The 16,188-nt window shown below is 48.2% G+C and overlaps 3 protein-coding genes across 3 annotated transcripts in view; 2 read left to right on the top strand and 1 right to left on the bottom strand.

Moving 5' to 3' along the window:
- Ndufs2 (NADH:ubiquinone oxidoreductase core subunit S2) overlaps positions 1-8,496 on the top strand; it is a 10,487-nt gene extending 1,991 nt beyond the window's left edge. Inside the window, exons 3-14 of the mRNA XM_010616607.3 lie at positions 2,916-3,106; positions 4,895-5,015; positions 5,175-5,287; positions 5,526-5,600; positions 5,777-5,854; positions 5,995-6,080; positions 6,296-6,415; positions 7,311-7,440; positions 7,720-7,815; positions 7,974-8,057; positions 8,187-8,244; positions 8,399-8,496. Coding sequence (XP_010614909.1) covers positions 2,916-3,106; positions 4,895-5,015; positions 5,175-5,287; positions 5,526-5,600; positions 5,777-5,854; positions 5,995-6,080; positions 6,296-6,415; positions 7,311-7,440; positions 7,720-7,815; positions 7,974-8,057; positions 8,187-8,244; positions 8,399-8,436 — 1,190 coding nt within the window. The 3' untranslated portion in view covers positions 8,437-8,496. The remainder of the gene's footprint in view (positions 1-2,915; positions 3,107-4,894; positions 5,016-5,174; positions 5,288-5,525; positions 5,601-5,776; positions 5,855-5,994; positions 6,081-6,295; positions 6,416-7,310; positions 7,441-7,719; positions 7,816-7,973; positions 8,058-8,186; positions 8,245-8,398) is intronic.
- Positions 8,497-9,169: 673 nt separating this feature from the next.
- Fcer1g (Fc fragment of IgE receptor Ig) lies at positions 9,170-12,388 on the top strand. The gene is made up of 5 exons (XM_010616606.3): positions 9,170-9,334; positions 11,184-11,275; positions 11,427-11,462; positions 11,860-11,880; positions 12,019-12,388. The coding sequence occupies exons 1-5, from the start codon at positions 9,283-9,285 to the stop codon at positions 12,079-12,081; spliced, it is 264 nt and encodes an 87-aa protein (XP_010614908.1). The 5' UTR covers positions 9,170-9,282; the 3' UTR covers positions 12,082-12,388.
- Positions 12,389-14,580: 2,192 nt separating this feature from the next.
- On the bottom strand, positions 14,581-15,786 carry Apoa2 (apolipoprotein A2). Its single transcript, XM_010616605.2, has 4 exons — positions 15,680-15,786; positions 15,470-15,547; positions 15,186-15,318; positions 14,581-14,818 (listed from the first exon to the last, which is right to left on the bottom strand). The coding sequence occupies exons 2-4, from the start codon at positions 15,519-15,521 to the stop codon at positions 14,698-14,700; spliced, it is 306 nt and encodes a 101-aa protein (XP_010614907.1). The 5' UTR covers positions 15,522-15,547; positions 15,680-15,786; the 3' UTR covers positions 14,581-14,697.
- Positions 15,787-16,188: the final 402 nt, after the last annotated feature.

The raw sequence follows: 16,188 nt of genomic DNA, 5'->3' as shown, positions 1-16,188 counted from the left end.
AAAAAAAAAAAAAAAAAAAAAAAAAAAAAAAAAAAAAAATCAAGTGACACCTACTTGAAAACAAACCATTTTTTCCTCCCATCAGAATTAGTACTTCTTTACTGATTTTGGTCATTGGTAGCCTTGTTCTCCTAATCCTTCAGGATTAAAACTTTTCAGTTATCTTTGGTTCTTTTCTGTCTTTGACCCTTCATACCTTTGACCAATAAGTCAACCACCATATGGATTCTTTCTCAGTGTTCCATATCTGGTCTTGTCTCCTTTTTAATTTTCACTGCCTTCACTGTTGTCCACTGCTGTGTGTTAGACCTTGTGTTTCAGGATTCTATTCATTGAGCTCCACCATTTATCCTCTTTCCCAGCTATTTGTTACAGTGTCATTGCTTTCATCTTCCCCCAAACCTCATTTTACCAGGTCATTCATTCTTTTGCTTAAAAACAAGGCATTACCAGGTACTTTTAAAAAACTTCAGTTACAAAGCTGTATCATATGTTAAGCATTCTTGTATGCATTATTTCACTGAATCTTTACAATCCTATGAGAATATTATTCAAAATGTGAGAAAACTGTGGTATAAGGACATTAAAACTTGGCCTAGAACACACACCCAGAGCTGTATTCAGGTGTGTCTGACTCTAAGGCCCATGGTGAAGAATTTTGGCTGAAAGGTATTCTCTGTCTTCAAATCTCAACTCTCCATTTGCCAGTGAATAAAGTACTTATGTATTCATAGCATTATTGTAAGAATTAAATGCCTGGCACATGTAAATTCTGATCCTTGTGTCTGCCTGGTACATGTAAGTCCTTAATAAATGTTAATTATAATTAACATTACTGATGATCACCCCTGACCCCATACTGTTTCCCAGCACTGCTCTTCTGCCTCTTGGAAGTCCTGATAGGAGTTTTAAAAATCCTTGTTTCTAAGACTTTGCCTGTGTTGATTCCAAAATACCCCTACCTATTTTAATCATTTTTTTTAAAAAATCAGTCTTTTTTTTTTTTTTTTTTTTAATTAAGTACCGGGGATCAAACTTAGGTCCTTGCACTTACGAGGTAGGCGGCGGAACCACTGAGCTAAATCCCCGGCCCAAATCTATCTTATATTGTGAAATAGGAAGAAAACATCTAAAGGAGTAGGGGTAATGGAAGGAATAGGGGAAAGGAAAGAAGGGAAAAGAAAAATATGAGAAAAGGAAAAACATGGAAACAAAGTCTTTGTAAATAGGGCAGGGTAGAGAGGATGAGGAGGGCAGGGGAATGGGGAAGAAATAAGAAACACGATATATCATGTAAAGGTACATAATCCTAATGATGAATGTAACTACTGTATACCTAAAATGTACTGATAAACTTAATGGAAAAAAAAAATCTATCTTGGGGCCGGGGATGTAGCTCAGTGGCACCATGCCTACCTGGCAAGCACAAGATCCTGAATTCAATTCCTGATACAGAAAAAAAATGTCTGTCTATCTAAAAACAGGGTCTCACTATGTAATTTAGGCTGGTCCTGACTTACTATGTAGTCCAAGCTGGCCTTAAATTTGAAGCAGTCCTCCTGCCTCAGCCTCCCAAGTGCTAAGATTACAGGCATGTGCTACCACATCTGGCCCATTTTCTCTAAAAATGGCTCAGATCCTTTCTTTTTTCTTTTCTTTTTGTTTTTTGAGACAGGGTCTCACTATGTAGTTGAGACTGACCTGAAACTAGCTATGTAGCCCAGGCTGGTCTCGAACTCACAGTAATCCTTCTGCCTCAGCCTCCCGAGTGCTGGGATTACAGATGTGTGCCACCACACCTGGCTTCAGATCCTTTCTATATGAAGTCTTCACTGTTCTCTTTCCTTCCTTTAAATATTTAATCTCTGATTTGCTTACTTGGTAACTTATAAATTTGACCTGCTACCAGTTTTCACATGCATGCATTTTCCCAAATTAAAGTGTAAGCTCCTTGAGGGTGAAAATTATCATTTAGTAGTATTAAGCATTAAGTATATGTTTTCTGATTACTTGGTGTTGATCAAATACATTTGGAGAGCATTATATTCTAGTAGGTAAGAGTGTATAGCTGGGGGGTCGGGGATTTAGCTCTCGTTCTGCCACCTGTCTCACAAGTGCAAGGACCTGAGTTCAATCCCCGGTACCACAAAAAAGAAAGCGTGTATAGCTGGGCATAGCCGGGCATGGTAACACATACCATGAGACAGGAGGATTACAGGTCTCAGGCCAGCCTGGGCAACTTAGCAAGACTGTCTCAAAACTAAAAAAAACAAAACAAAAACAAACCAAAAAAAAACTAAAAGGCTTGGGGATGCTCAGCGATTAAAGCATCCTGGGTCCCATCCCCAGTACCCCCCCAGCACACACACGAAGCATATGTAGACCCTGTCACTAAACAGGCTTAGTTCAGATCCCAGTTCTGACACTTAATTTGCTCTATAATCCTGGAGGAATCATTTGAGCTCTCTTGCCTCAGTCTCTCCAAAAAAATGGGGCTAATAGTATGATTGTTATGAGAATTGTCAAAATAAAGTGTATAGGGTAGTAACTGTCACATAATAGGTGATATAAATGTTACCTGTAATATTTTAGGGGGATACTGGGGATCAAACTCAGGACCTTGTGCTTGTGAGGCAGGTGGTGGCATCACTGAGCTAAATCCCCGGCCCCTATCTGTAATTGTTAGAAAGATGTTCTAGGAGACAGGTTTGTGGTCCCTCTCATCAGAAAGTTTAGATCTCTCTCTTGCCTTTTTCCTATCTAGTGGTTTTCTTCCTAGTTACATCAGAGATTAGGAAATTAACAAACTATAGAATGGTGAGATGGAAGATCCATAGGGAGAGACCAAGTCCTTGCTGTCCTTGGGGTTCACAGGGGAATTACCATTTGGCTCTGAACTATTTCCCACTTCTCAGATGTGGACCCTCCCAAGGAAAAAATAGTTTCCAACCTAACCCTGAACTTCGGGCCCCAGCATCCCGCAGCCCATGGAGTCCTGCGGCTAGTGATGGAGCTGAGCGGAGAGATGGTGCGAAAGTGCGACCCTCACATCGGGCTACTGCACCGGGGCACCGAGAAGCTCATCGAGTACAAGACGTATCTGCAGGTGTGGGGTGAACAGGGGCCCGTTGACAGGATCTGGGCTTTTGCCTCAGAGCTTGTGGATGTGCTATGCCCAGAATTTCAGGGAGGAGGGTGTCGGAGTAATAGCCCTTTGAGGTTATTCACGCAGGCTTGGTTGGGAGGTGGAGGGAGGTGTTGAGGATGCTCGAGTAGTTTGGATTTGGTTTATCTGGCAGCAGCAGTCTTTGGAGATGGAGCTGTAACTCCAGCTTCTCTCTGGCTGACTTTTGGCTGGCCCCTTCACCATTACTCTCGTGCCTCAGTTTCCCTGCTCTTGTACTAATACGTCAAAGCCAGTGTCCTTAAAACCAGAGGAGAGGAGAGAGACGTCAGCTCCTAGGATTTGCAGCTGATTCTTGTAGCTTCCAGCTAAGTTTGTTTTCAAAACAATGAGTCAGCATGACCAGCAGTGGTTTTGTGACAGCTTGCTGTTTTCAGAACTATGTGACCCCAGTGCTAAAACTCAGATTGGAAGGAGTTGGATCTGGGGTAGGAATCTGAAGTTTTTAATCAGTTCCATGAAAACGGGGCAATAGCCTAGCCCAGTGTCAGGGTGAACAGTGACCAGGATGTGATACCCCAGAGTCTAGCTGTGATGGTTCTGGACCCAGCATCCGCGGGTTAACTATCCTGTGTCACAGTGACGTCAGGACAAGAACAGGCTGTCCCAAGGAGTGGGTCTTAGCCCCGCCTCCTTCCTGGAAGCCGACACTGGTTCATCAGACAGCTAGGAGTTGGCCTGAGTGGCACTCTGGAGGAAGGCCATTTTTACCTGGTGCTCTGTCTTCCTCAAATCCCACGCTCCCAGGTACCCCCATAACTCATTAACATTCAATATCTCAGTTATAAGAGACTTAAGAGAAAAAAGAGACTTAGAAGTCCAAGGCACTCTGAGAGCAGTGTTACTCGGAACAGAGGTCTGTTTATTGTGATGTGCTAAAGCCAGCACACACTGGCTGGCCACAGCCTGAATGTTTTCCGGAACTTTGGGAGCCTGTTGCTGATGGCTGAGACAGTGATATCACATCTTTGAGCCTAGCCTATGCTACATAGGGAAACCCTGTCTCAAAAAAATGAGTTCTGTAAATTTAGGATTTTTTAAGTTTATGACAGTGTATTAAAAACAAAAGTAAATACTCAAAATTTTACATGTATTGAAACTTTGGGTACCCCATTAATATGTACAGTTGTTAGGTTTTTGTCTATTACTTAAAAAATAAATTTAAAGCCAGGTGTGGTGGTGCCCACATGTAATCCCAGTAGTCTTGAGGCTGAGGCAGGAGGATCACTACACGTTTGAGGCCAGTCTGGGCTACATAGTGAGTTCAAGACCAGCCTGAGCTACAGAGTGAGACCTTGTTTAAAAAAAATTTTTTTTTTTTAATTACTCAAAACTCATTTCCTCATTGGTATATTTTCCTGTGCTGTGCCTTTGAGGTATTTACTTTCCTCACACATATGCAATGGAAGTACTGTATAATGGTTTGTTGCTCTTCCCAGTGCTGCATTCAGTTGTGTTGCACTTAAAGTTGGCCAGGGTGGGAATGTTTTTACCATGGAAATTGACGGATCAGCCTTCTCCCTCATTGTGGAGAGGCAGCTTTGAAATGCTTCCCAGCATGCTGTTGGTTACTGAGATACCCTTCCTGCCTTTCTGGGGCTGCAGAGACAAGGAGCACTTATGCAGCACCACCTTCTGATGCCAGGCTCCTGGCAGCCAGGCTCCAGGCTCGCGGGCTCTTAGATAAGACTTGAATTCTCCCTTTCCCAGGCCCTTCCATACTTTGACCGGCTGGATTACGTGTCCATGATGTGTAATGAGCAGGCGTATTCACTGGCTGTGGAGAAGCTGCTGAACATCCAGCCTCCACCCCGGGCCCAGTGGATCCGAGGTATGCGCTGCCCCTTAGCCCTGCTGCCCGCTTCTTCCCCATCATAGGAGCATTTTGGACCCCAGACGTAGTAAACGAACCCCAGGCTCTGCCCTACTGCTCTTCAGGCTGGATCTGCGGCTTCTCTATGCATCTCTCCTTGTCTTCCCCTCGCCACAGTGCTGTTTGGAGAAATCACACGACTTCTGAACCATATCATGGCTGTGACCACACATGCTCTGGACATTGGGGCCATGACCCCTTTCTTCTGGATGTTTGAGGAAAGGGAAAAGGTAGGAGAGGGAAGCGTGGGCAGGAATAGGGAAGAAAGTAGAGGAAATAGGGAAGATACAAAGGAGCCAAGATTAAAAGAAGGGGAGACCACTTAGGGGGAAAAGGGTAAATTCATTTCGGAACCCTGCATCTTGAGAGGTTGGTTGGGACAAGGCAGAAGGCAAGGTAGTCGGCCACCATGTTGTTGGACTGAGGAGCCGAGGACTTTGTCACTAAACCCTACTGTGTTCTGTCGAGATGTTTGAGTTCTATGAGCGGGTGTCTGGAGCACGAATGCACGCTGCTTACGTCCGCCCCGGAGGAGTGCACCAGGTGAGTAGGCTCCTCGGCCCCGGGGTTTCCAGCCCTGGCCTTTTCCCTGCACGGCCACTGGAGGGCAGTGCGGGCTGATGGGAACTAACCTTGCCCCCTGGAAAAGGCGTGTTAGCAGGCTCTCCTTAGAGCAAGCCTGGCTGTGTTCAGCGTCTCCTCCACTTGGCTTCCTGTAGGACCTGCCCCTTGGCCTTATGGATGACATTTATGAGTTTTCCAAGAACTTCTCTCTTCGGATCGATGAAGTGGAGGAGGTAAGGTAGAAATTGCTGGGAAAAATCTCTTTTCCTCTCAAAGGGGCTCGTGAGGTGTTAGTTCCTGTTTGCGAAGAAATACAGAGGAATTTGAGGATAGTTATGAAGAGTTTTGCCACACTAGTTTTCCTAATTGGTAGATGCTGACTAACAATAGGATCTGGCGGAATCGGACAGTCGACATTGGAGTTGTAAAAGCAGAAGACGCACTTAACTATGGTTTTAGGTGAGAGAATACAACCTCTCTCCTTGGGGTTGGAGGTGCAGTGGGGAGTTCTAGCCCGATATCTTGGCTTTCAAGGGAGTTGGATACCCCGGTTACCATCCCCTGAAATTGTACCCAACAGTAGGAGTGTGGGGGAGGGAAAGGAGACAAAGGAAAATTGCGCTTCCTTTCTTGGTTTGCGGGGCACAGTCCTTGATGCCCTTTGTGCCCTACAGTGGAGTGATGCTCCGGGGCTCAGGTATCCAGTGGGATCTGCGGAAGACCCAGCCCTATGATGTTTACGACCAGGTTGAGTTTGATGTTCCTATTGGTTCTCGAGGGGACTGCTATGACAGGTAAGGCCCAGACCCTTTCTCGGCTCACTGTCCAGTTCTTGCCCCTGCCTAAATTTTCTCCTGGCCACTTTCCTTCTACCTCCTTCCAAGTATCTGTGGGAACTCGTGTATGTGTTGAACTAGGTTGTGTGGCCTGGGGATGTAACTCAGTGGCAGAGCACATGTTTAGCGTTTGTACAGCCCTGGGTTCTATCTCCAGGACCAAAAGAAAAGACAAGACTAGGTTACACATCTGTGGTAGCTTATTTTACCCTTATGCAATCCTTGTATTACATAGAACTAGTGTGGGCTGCCTTTTTTTTTTTGAGACAGTGTCTCACTACATAGTTGAGACTGCTCTGGAACTCAACTGTGTAGCCCAGGCTGGTCTTGAACTTACAGCGATCCTCCTGTCTCAGCCTCCCGAGTGCTGATTACAGTCGTGTGCCACCACACCTGGCATGCATTTTATAACTGATACAACTGAGGCATAAAGAGGTTAACATGGGATTATTTTGTTAGTGGTTAAAACTAGAATCTTCCTAGTCGAGTTCTCTTTCCACTAATTCTAAACCTGAAATTCCATTCTTTACTGACCATAAGTTTTGCTGTGATGGTTTTTGTTTTTCCATTTGACACCCCCCCTAATTCTGTAGTTCAGAAAGTATTGACGAGGGTAAGGAGGAAATACTACAGGTCATTGTTTGAGAAAGGAAGGAAGGATTTGAGGAAGAGCTCAGGATAGGATCAGAGTACTACCGGGCTTACATGAGCAGCCGAGCCATGCAGAGATGCTGTACTAGCAGAAGAGTGAAGAATGTTTACCTGACTCTTGAGGCCCACTAGGTGTCTTCCCAGCCCCACAGCTGCTGCTCCGCCTTCTCGTCCCTTGCTCTGAGTCTCTCACCCACTCCAGGTACCTGTGTCGGGTGGAGGAGATGCGCCAGTCCCTTCGCATCATCGAGCAGTGTCTGAACAAGATGCCTCCTGGAGAGATCAAGGTCGATGATGCCAAAGTGTCTCCACCTAAGCGCTCAGAGATGAAGGTCGGCTGCAGGGAGAGGGACAGTGGGGTGTTGGGGTCACTGGTCAGGGAGGAGTATCCTTGGGTTAAATTCTGCTCTTCAGTTTACTTCATAAAATTCACTGTGTAAGATGAGATTCTGAACCTCTCCTAGCTGTCCTCTGTTATTCTGTGTCTTCTCTGCTTACTGACTTGCATGTGGGTTTTAGTCTCCGGAGGGGGAGATTACATTCTCTACCGAGGGAAGGCCTAAGAGGCAGACTGGATCTGGCTCACTGCTGCTCCCGCTGTCCACCCTCAGACTTCCATGGAGTCGCTGATTCACCACTTTAAGTTGTATACTGAGGGCTACCAGGTCCCCCCAGGAGCCACGTACACTGCTATTGAGGCTCCGAAGGTGAGGAGAAGGGTGGAAGGAAAGGTTATTTGGAGAGTGGGTGGGAACAAAATGCTCACCTGTCAGTGAGGGAGAGGAGAGGGCGTGAGGATGAACAGAGGTCTGTTGGCAAAGAGTGCTCTTCCGGTTAACAAGGCTCCCCCTTCCTCCTTGGGCAGGGAGAGTTTGGGGTATACCTCGTGTCTGACGGGAGCAGCCGCCCCTATCGTTGCAAGATCAAGGCTCCTGGTTTTGCCCACCTGGTAAGAAGCAATCCCTGTGATTCGAACTTCAATAAAGCCAGTACCGAATTGCCCTTGGTTAAGGTTTTTGTGAGTTCTCCTCCCCTGCTGCAAATCAGGCTAACCCTGCTGCCATCTCCGTTTCCTCAGGCTGGCTTGGACATGATGTCTAAGGGACACATGTTGGCGGATGTCGTTGCCATCATAGGTATGAAGCTTCTTCTAGGAGAGGTGTCCAGTCTGGGAGTTTGGGACAGAATCTGAATAGTCCTTGTTCTGCTCGGACTGTGGCACATCCTTCTCCTGAGGCGGCGAGTTCTGGATCTTTGGTAACACCACTTCTCTGTCTTCTGACCTTCTAGGTACCCAAGACATTGTGTTTGGAGAAGTTGATCGGTAAGCAGGGAACAACATTTGATCTCCCTGCTCTAGCCGCTGCCTCTGCAGAGCGTGTCCCTCCTGGAAATGAGGCTGTGTGTATGTGTGCACACGTACGCTTAGCTGAATGGACTTTCTGTGCATGTACTAGAAAAGGAGAAACAATAAATTAGCCGCCTTGCGGCTCCTACACACAAACATCTGGTATGTCTTTTTTTGTTGTTTTTTGTTTTTTTGAGACACAGTCTCACTCTTTAGTTCAGGCTGACGTTGAATTCCTATATAGCCCAGTCTGGCCTCAAATTTGTGATCCTTCTGCCTCAGCCTTCTGAGTCTCTTAGCAGCTTTTCTTTCGCATTTTCATCCCCTTCTTTGTCTCTTGTCCTTTCCACTTTTGTCTTCCCCATTTCCCCTTTTCCCTTCAGTTCCTCCTGCCCAAACCTCCCACTGTCCACACAAATTGGTAAACTCCTCAAATCAAGCTGGGTATAAAGTTCCTAATGGGAAGGAAAGGGCTCTGGTGGGGTCCAAGGGACCCTTGAGGAGCACTTCTTTGTAGATGTAGCTGAGCGGGGCAGAGTGAAAGATGGCGAAAACAGCCTTTCAGGAGCTTGAGTCGCCTCGATGGTTGCAAGGGCTGAGAGGTTGGTCAGTGAAGGGCAGAGGCTGAGCCCAGATCTGGCTCCTCTAGTTGGCCCTTCCGGGAGCCGCCCGGCCTCTGGTGCAGGAAGGGGAAGGGGCCAAAGTGTGGGAGAAGGCGGGGCAGGAAGGGGAGAACTCTGTGGTCAGGGAACTCCTCGCCGAGCACAGCTGCACAGCGCTGTCAGAGCGTCCGATCCCCAGCTCACGGCCCCTCAGCCCCCTGCCCATGATGTTTCCAGCAGTGGTCTTGCTCTTACTCCTTTTGGTTGAACAAGCAGGTGAGAGGGTTCATTGAGGCCAGTGAGTCGGGCTGCAGGGTGGGCATCAAGGACATGTGTCCGAGAGCTGGGTCGAGAACAGAAGGAGGAAGGCAGGTGACGGGCACAGGGCTCGGGCAGAGACCCCGAGGCTGGTAGTAGCGGGCACCCCTCCTCTGGGTGCTAGTCCCTTTCCTACCTCATTCCAGGCTATTTTCAGGATTGACACGAAAGGTTATTTTGGCAGAGGAAGAGGGTATTTGTTTGGCATGAAGAGCTGGTCTGGGAAGAAACTTGATTTCCCCTGCTCAACATTCCTCCTGGGATGCGTTCGGCCTTGTGCACTGGGAGCCGCTCTAGTTACGTGAATGTACACAGCCCCCTTCAGGCCAGCAGGCGCCTGTCCTTGGGCTTGGCAAGGGAGGCAAGGGGTAGTTGAGGCAGACCTGGTCTCTGCTCTTGGAGGTTGTCATGAAGGCACCATTCTGTCAACAGCTGAGAGGAGGGTGGACACCATGAAATGTCCAGAACTGGGGACCCCAGCCGCATCTGAGAAATAGAGGCCGACGGGGGTGGGTTGGGGGAGGCCCCAGTAGCTCCAAGGCTCTAGTAAGTTACAAGCTCTTGCTTGCTTTGGGTTGTCTGACTGGGAGGGTATTTGTGTGCATGTTTTGGAGAGGGTTGGTGTTAGCAGAGTTTGGGGAAGAGGCGGTTGGTAAACTAGCAAAACTAGGGAAATTGAAAGCTAATGGCAGGGGAGGAGCTCCACCATCCCTCCTGAGAAGGTGGAGGAAAGGATTAAGTGAGCTGATGGGCAGGTGCCTGGGATGAGGGAGGCAGGGATGGCAAGACAGAAAAGCACGGGCTTTGGAGACCGACAGCCTGGATTTGAGCCCTGGCTGTCGCTCAACTCTAGTCCTCAATATGTTAGTTTTTCTGAGTACCTGGGTTTTGTCATCTGTAAAATGATGAAGACGATGTTTCCCTCACAGGGTAGTTTTGAGATTTATGCAACAGCTTGTGAGAGACTGTGGTAGTGTCGGTACTTGACCCATGTTAGTCATGTACTCTGTCGGCCCTGATCAAAGCTGGGAACGGTCTCTGGGGCCCAGGCCCTGTGTGATTTTTTTTAAATTGCGCAAAACTTCCCTACTTAGAAGCCCAGGGTGAGTAAAAGGGCAGAGTAGACAGAGGAGGAATCTACATTTTGGATTTAGTTTGTGGTCATTTCCTTGAGCCCCTCATCATTCTCCCAGCCTTGCACGCAGGGCCAGTGGTGTCTGTACAGCCAAGAAAAGGGACACTTTGCTTTTTGCATACTGAAATGTCTTGCTGGGCAGAAAGCATGGGGCTTAGGCTAGATGACCAATAATAGAGCGATTGCCTTCCCTCCCTTCCCCAGCTCACATCCTTCCTGTCCAGCCCTCAGCCACAGGTCACAGGACTGAGCAGAAACACTCCTGTGGTTTCTTCACTGAAAGTGGCACTGCCTCTCTCCCCTTCCCCCGCTGGGCTGAGGTTTTGGTCTCAGCTCAGTGAACTTAGATGAGCCCTTGAGGTGAATGAAGTGCTCCTGCTGCCTGGGGAGCCACAGTGCTGAAAAGTCAGGGTTGGGCTAAGGGGGAAGTCATCGGCTCCTAGTACTGTTTAGTCCCACAATAGAAACCTTCATGCTGCCTATCCCACCCCTACCCTAGGGTAGGTGAAAGGGAAAGGAAAGAAACAGGAGTCCAGAGAGGAAGACAGTTACTTCCATAGAGGAGGGCTCCTCTCCAGGCCCTGACCCCCGCTCCCATGCCCTGTCCTCGCCTGCAAGCACCAGATCCCCACTGATGCCCCTGACCCGCAGTGGCACCCTCTTTCCCTTCAGCGGCCCTGGGGGAGCCTCAGCTGTGCTACATCCTGGACGCCATCTTGTTTTTGTATGGTATAATTCTGACTCTGCTCTACTGTCGACTCAAGGTAAGACAGGGTTGGGTGGGGACTTGAAGGAGAAGTGGGAGGGCGGCAGCAGCACGGATTGGAGGAAGGGGAATTGAAGGGATTCTCCCCCAAAGTGTGGGGGATGAGCCTCTAACTTTCTCTTTACTGATTCACTTTTTCTCCACTCCAGATCCAAGTGCGAAAGGCAGCGATAGCCAGCTTTGAGGTATGGCCCCTCCCGCAGTTCTCCAGGCCCTCAGCTCTCCTGGGGCTCCAGCTTTTGGTGGGAGGCCTCTGGGAGAGCGTGTGTCTCTGGTGCTGCTCTGTGAATAGCTCAGAGGCTCCCCTCACCTCAGTCTACACGCCTGCCACCTAGCTAAACCACAGCAAAATATGCACCAGCTGATGGGACAGAATCTAGCAGAGAGAGAGTTGTGCGCAGTGTGTTTGTAACCACGTGGGCCCGAGTATGTTCAAGTCCGGGGGCACCCTTGTGCGCCCCCTCCAGCCTAAAGCAGCTGGCCCGAGCCCTAACCCATGCACTTCCTGGGATGGGAGAGAAGAGCTGAGGGCTCATCAGGGGCACGTGGATCTCTAACGCCTTGCCTCCTTTGTCTCTGCAGAAATCAGATGGCATTTATACGGTAAGTGAACCCTTCCCTCTGCCCCCAGTCAGCGGAGGAGGAGGATGGGATTTTGAGCTTTGGAAAGGGTGATGTCTATAGGGTGAGGGCACTGTGATGGGCCCATGCTTCTCCTCATCCTTTGACTTCTACCTTCAGGGCCTGAGCACCCGGAACCAAGAGACTTATGAAACACTGAAGCATGAGAAACCACCCCAGTAACCAGATGTCCTTGTCACATCCTTCTTCAGCTTCCAGTTTTCCTCCCACCTCTCTTGGCCTCACCTATGCCTGCCTATTGTTAATGATAGCTGGCCCTACCCATAATGACGCTAAACCCCAGATTGATGTCTACCAGTCCTCCTCCCTGTCAAAGACTTGTGCTCAGACGCTATTCATTGATGTTTCTTTTCTAGTCTCACTCCCTTCTGCCCATTTTTTCTTCCCCATTCCCAGCTCCTACTAAACAATGGCAAGGGAGTACCGCCAATAAAGCTGCCCCAGAGAGATTCCATTGATTTATTGATTCATTATCTATCTATTCAGCCTCCACTAAGCACTAGACTGAGTACTGGAGATACAGTTTTAAGACAGGCGAACTCAGTTCCTGACCTCACAGAACTCACTGTCTAATGGACTTCAGGGCTGCTTTGCTGGCTGGTTGGATGGATGCTGACTGGCTGGGGGGTGGATGAGACCCTTGACCCAGGTACTCTGGGATGACCCTGGAGCACAGAGTACACTGCCACCCTGTTGGGAGTGCAGGCACCTTTGGAAACATTTGGGCAGAAGAAATGACTTCTGCACCCAACCCGGCCTTCAGTGTCTTCAAGGTTATGTTATGGGGAGCCTATCTGTCTAATTCCAAATAGTCACCAGCCCAAATAGGACCAAGCCAGTACGTGTATGTGATAAATAGCATAGCTGATTCAAATATACAGAAGAGATAGGCTATGTGAAACTCCTAGTGAATGGTTTTATGGAAATCAGTGACTTCTCAGGGGACTCTCAGACAAGAGGGAGCTTAGAGAGAGGGTCAGATCGGGGTTGGAGGTGGGTAAGGCAGAGAGGAACAAGTTGGGTCCAGGTAAGAAGTAATTTCTCCTAGCACATGGGTGGATGGCCAAGGAATCCTCTAGAGCTGCCAAAGCTCTTCCAGTTCTACCTCTAATCCAGAAGCCCTTCCAGAATGGGACTACAGCCTTCAGATAACTCCCAGCAACACCCTGTGTTGGGCCGTACTATGCATTGCATAGTGACTTATACCTTCCAAACTTTTTCAGCTGCTTGTATCAGTAGGTCTGCTTGCAAGCCCCCAGGAGAAATTCAGGCTGTCTTAAATTAACCCATCCAAGGTCCCCTTGTTGCAAATGACTGACAGATCTTTTTGTCCCTGCACATTTGTCATGTCAGAAAGTATGGACAGAGCCGGGGATTTAGCTCAACGGTTCTGCTGCCTGCTTTGCAAGTGCATGGACTCAAGTTCTATCCCTGGTACCAAAAACAAACAAACAAACAAAAAAAGTGTGGACAATTTGAAAGAAAAGGGAAGAAGAATAATCACAAATGGTGAGAGTCTTGAAGGCCAGACTAAGGAGGTTGATCACTACCTAGAAGAAATTGGAACAATCTGCAGTCTCTGGGGAAAAGGTGATTTCAGATAAGATAGAAGAAATGAGCCAGGGTAGGCAAGCAAGTGTTTTAATGTAGGGAGCTGGGAGTGTAACTCAGTGATAGAGCCCTTGCCTAATATGCAAAAAGCCTTGGATTCAGTCCCTAGCATTGTAATAAAGTGGAAACGAATTTTTATTGGAAAGTGCCTCATTTTCCTTTGTCCTACAGTTTTGGTTTGTATTTCTCCTCTCATTGACTGAGCCTGATCTTCATTCCATTTTGAGTTAATTTGGATATAACAGCTCCTAAATTTTCTCAAGTCCAATGTGTCCACCAAGTTAGATACCTGTCAGGCCTATAAATGGCTATCATGGTTACCAGGTTCTAAAATGGCTGCCTGGCTGTTTCTATGAACAGGTCCTGGATCATGATAAGCAAAGGGCTGAAAATGGGCCTTCCCCACACAGGGTCCAAATCAGAGATTTAGAATGCAGGGACAAGAGCACTTTTGGGGAGTGGAGTAAGCTCAGTTTTCTCTATTATGGGATAGAAGAAACACAGAGTCCCAAGCTCAGAGAGTGTCTTGGAGCAGTGGGCTAATTTTGGAGGAGGTTTTTTCTCTTCATAGAATAATTAGGAAGAAATTCTGAGGGGTGCCTGTAAGGAAAAGTCCAAAGGACATCTTCCCATGAGTTCTGACCCTTCCCCACATTGTTTCAGCCTTGTAAAAATATCAATACCCCTAATTAAGTCCTGTTTATAGAACAGACTATTCCAGACCAAGAGGACCCTTAAAAAAAAATGAACCTTATGCAAACATGAAATGGACCAGTGAGGACAGATTAAGATAGATGACCTGATCCCAGAATAGTTCCCAGCTTCCTTATTCTCTGCTACTTCAGCTCCCCCAAAGTCACTATGTAGCACAGGCTGGCCTTGAACTTGCAGCAATTCACTTGCCTCAGCCTCCTGAGTGCTGAGATTATAGGCTTGCATCACCATGCCTGGCATCCTTCTCCTTTCTGAAGCTGATTTATCTTTTTCCTTTGTCCTACTCCTCCCCCACTCTGCTATTCTTCCCGTCACCCAAACACACAAAGTTCACAGTTTTGACTCCTGCATTTATTGTAGAAAATGGAGAGCAAGGTAGAGAGAAGGGCTCTAGACCTGGCCCATGGATGTGCTAGGGGCCAGCTGGGGTTGGAGGACAATGATTTAGACACTTCACTGGGCAGCAGGCTGTGTTTTTTGGAGGTCTATAAAACTGATCAATGTGTTAAACACATCAGTTCCGGCCTTCTTGAACAAAGGTACCACGTGCTCCTGAACCTTTTCAAAGTAAGACCTGGATAGAGAGGGATTAAGAGGTCAGTGTGAAGGACCTGAGTCACTGGCAGAGGTCAGAACAGATTGACTTAGGTCCCCAAACTGTAGACCTGGTCCATCTGGCATGGTGAAACTGCTAGGAGGAGAAGCAAACACTCCTGGGTAGAGGAACAGACTCCAGACACTGAAATTCAGACCCACTTTCCTGCTGCCCTCATCTGCTGAACAGGTACATGGTATCTTCAGGTGGCAGAGGAATTTTTCTCTCCAATTTAAATCTAATCCACCCCAACCCTCATCCTGAGCTGTCTCCCGTGAGACCTCCCATCTTCTCTTCCTCCTCCCCAGGGTCCCTCAGCTCTTGAACCCCTCTCCTCAAGACTTACTGGATTTGAGCCGGAAACTCCTGGGCCTTGGTCTTCTCAAGCAGGTCCTTGCCATAGTCGGCCATGGGCTGGAAGTACTGAGAGATCAGGCCCTCCAGATTTGGCTCCTCTGCCTGCCTCCGAACCAGAGCCCCTGCACACACATGCATACGCTTCTCAGCTGGGTCTCCAGTAATGAATCCTGGCCTCCCGCCACACCTCTGCCAGTACCCACTGCAGCTCTCAAAGGAGAGCACACAGATGAGTGGCCAGGCCTTCTGGCACAGTCTTCACATTACACTCACCTTCCAGGCTGCAGATGGTAACCAGCAGCACAGTCATCGCAAGCAGCTTCATGGTGGAGAGGTGGCTGAGGAACAGTGCTGGTGGTGGGAAGAGACACTGTAGCCAAATGGTCTTCAGCCCCTTCCCAGGGATCCCCTCCCATAAAGGCCCACTCCAGTCTGGTTCCCTCCCTTTGCATGCTGCCCACACCTCTTGCTTGCTCACCGTACCTTGTCAATGTCTCTGTCCTTGGCATCTGTTCCTGGCCTGGCTAGAGAGGCAGAGCTATATACAGGTCCATTTCTCCACCTACTGTCAGGTGACAGAGACTGTGGGGAAGGACCTGGCGGGAGAAACAAGCTGGAGAAATGGGGGAGGTGCGAACAAGCAGGGGGGACCCATTGTGATGGGGTGAGGGGCAGGGGGTGAGGCCTTGGTGGAGGCCAAGGGAGCAAGAGGGTACACTTCAGATCTGCTTAAAGATACATTCTTTGGGGACCCGTGATTATCAGTCCTTGATTTTTTTTATGCAGTGGGAAAGCAGGAGTCCTAGTTCTGACATCCAGCCTTTGGTGTCACTATCACACTATAGGCAGATTTCATGTCCCAAAACATGGGGAACAGACAAAAAGAGAAAGGAATTGAGAAATCATGGGGAATAGTGAAGGGATTGGGGGAGAGGAATGAGGGTCAGGGTCCAAGGGCAGGTGCTATCAAGTCTGTCCCGTTTGAGTTAATG

The sequence above is a fragment of the Fukomys damarensis genome, unplaced genomic scaffold, assembly GCF_012274545.1.
Source record: "Fukomys damarensis isolate Sample0158 unplaced genomic scaffold, DMR_v1.0_HiC HiC_scaffold_19, whole genome shotgun sequence".
NCBI classification, from domain to species: domain Eukaryota; kingdom Metazoa; phylum Chordata; class Mammalia; order Rodentia; family Bathyergidae; genus Fukomys; species Fukomys damarensis.
Note: the sequence above shows the minus strand (reverse complement) of the source record. Positions and strands in the feature narration are given on the sequence as shown.

Bases quoted from the DNA above. Each gene is read 5' to 3' on its own strand.
- Apoa2 (XM_010616605.2), bottom strand. From the start codon at position 15,521: ATGAAGCTGCTTGCGATGACTGTGCTGCTGGTTACCATCTGCAGCCTG. The intron at 15,319-15,469 runs GTGAGTGTAATG...ATGTGTGTGCAG, and splicing joins TACCATCTGCAGCCTGGAAG to GGGCTCTGGTTCGGAGGCAG. The intron at 14,819-15,185 runs GTAAGTCTTGAG...CTCTCTATCCAG, and splicing joins GAGTTTCCGGCTCAAATCCA to GTCTTACTTTGAAAAGGTTC.
- Fcer1g (XM_010616606.3), top strand. From the start codon at position 9,283: ATGATGTTTCCAGCAGTGGTCTTGCTCTTACTCCTTTTGGTTGAACAA. The intron at 11,276-11,426 runs GTAAGACAGGGT...TCTCCACTCCAG, and splicing joins TGCTCTACTGTCGACTCAAG to ATCCAAGTGCGAAAGGCAGC. The intron at 11,463-11,859 runs GTATGGCCCCTC...TTGTCTCTGCAG, and splicing joins CAGCGATAGCCAGCTTTGAG to AAATCAGATGGCATTTATAC.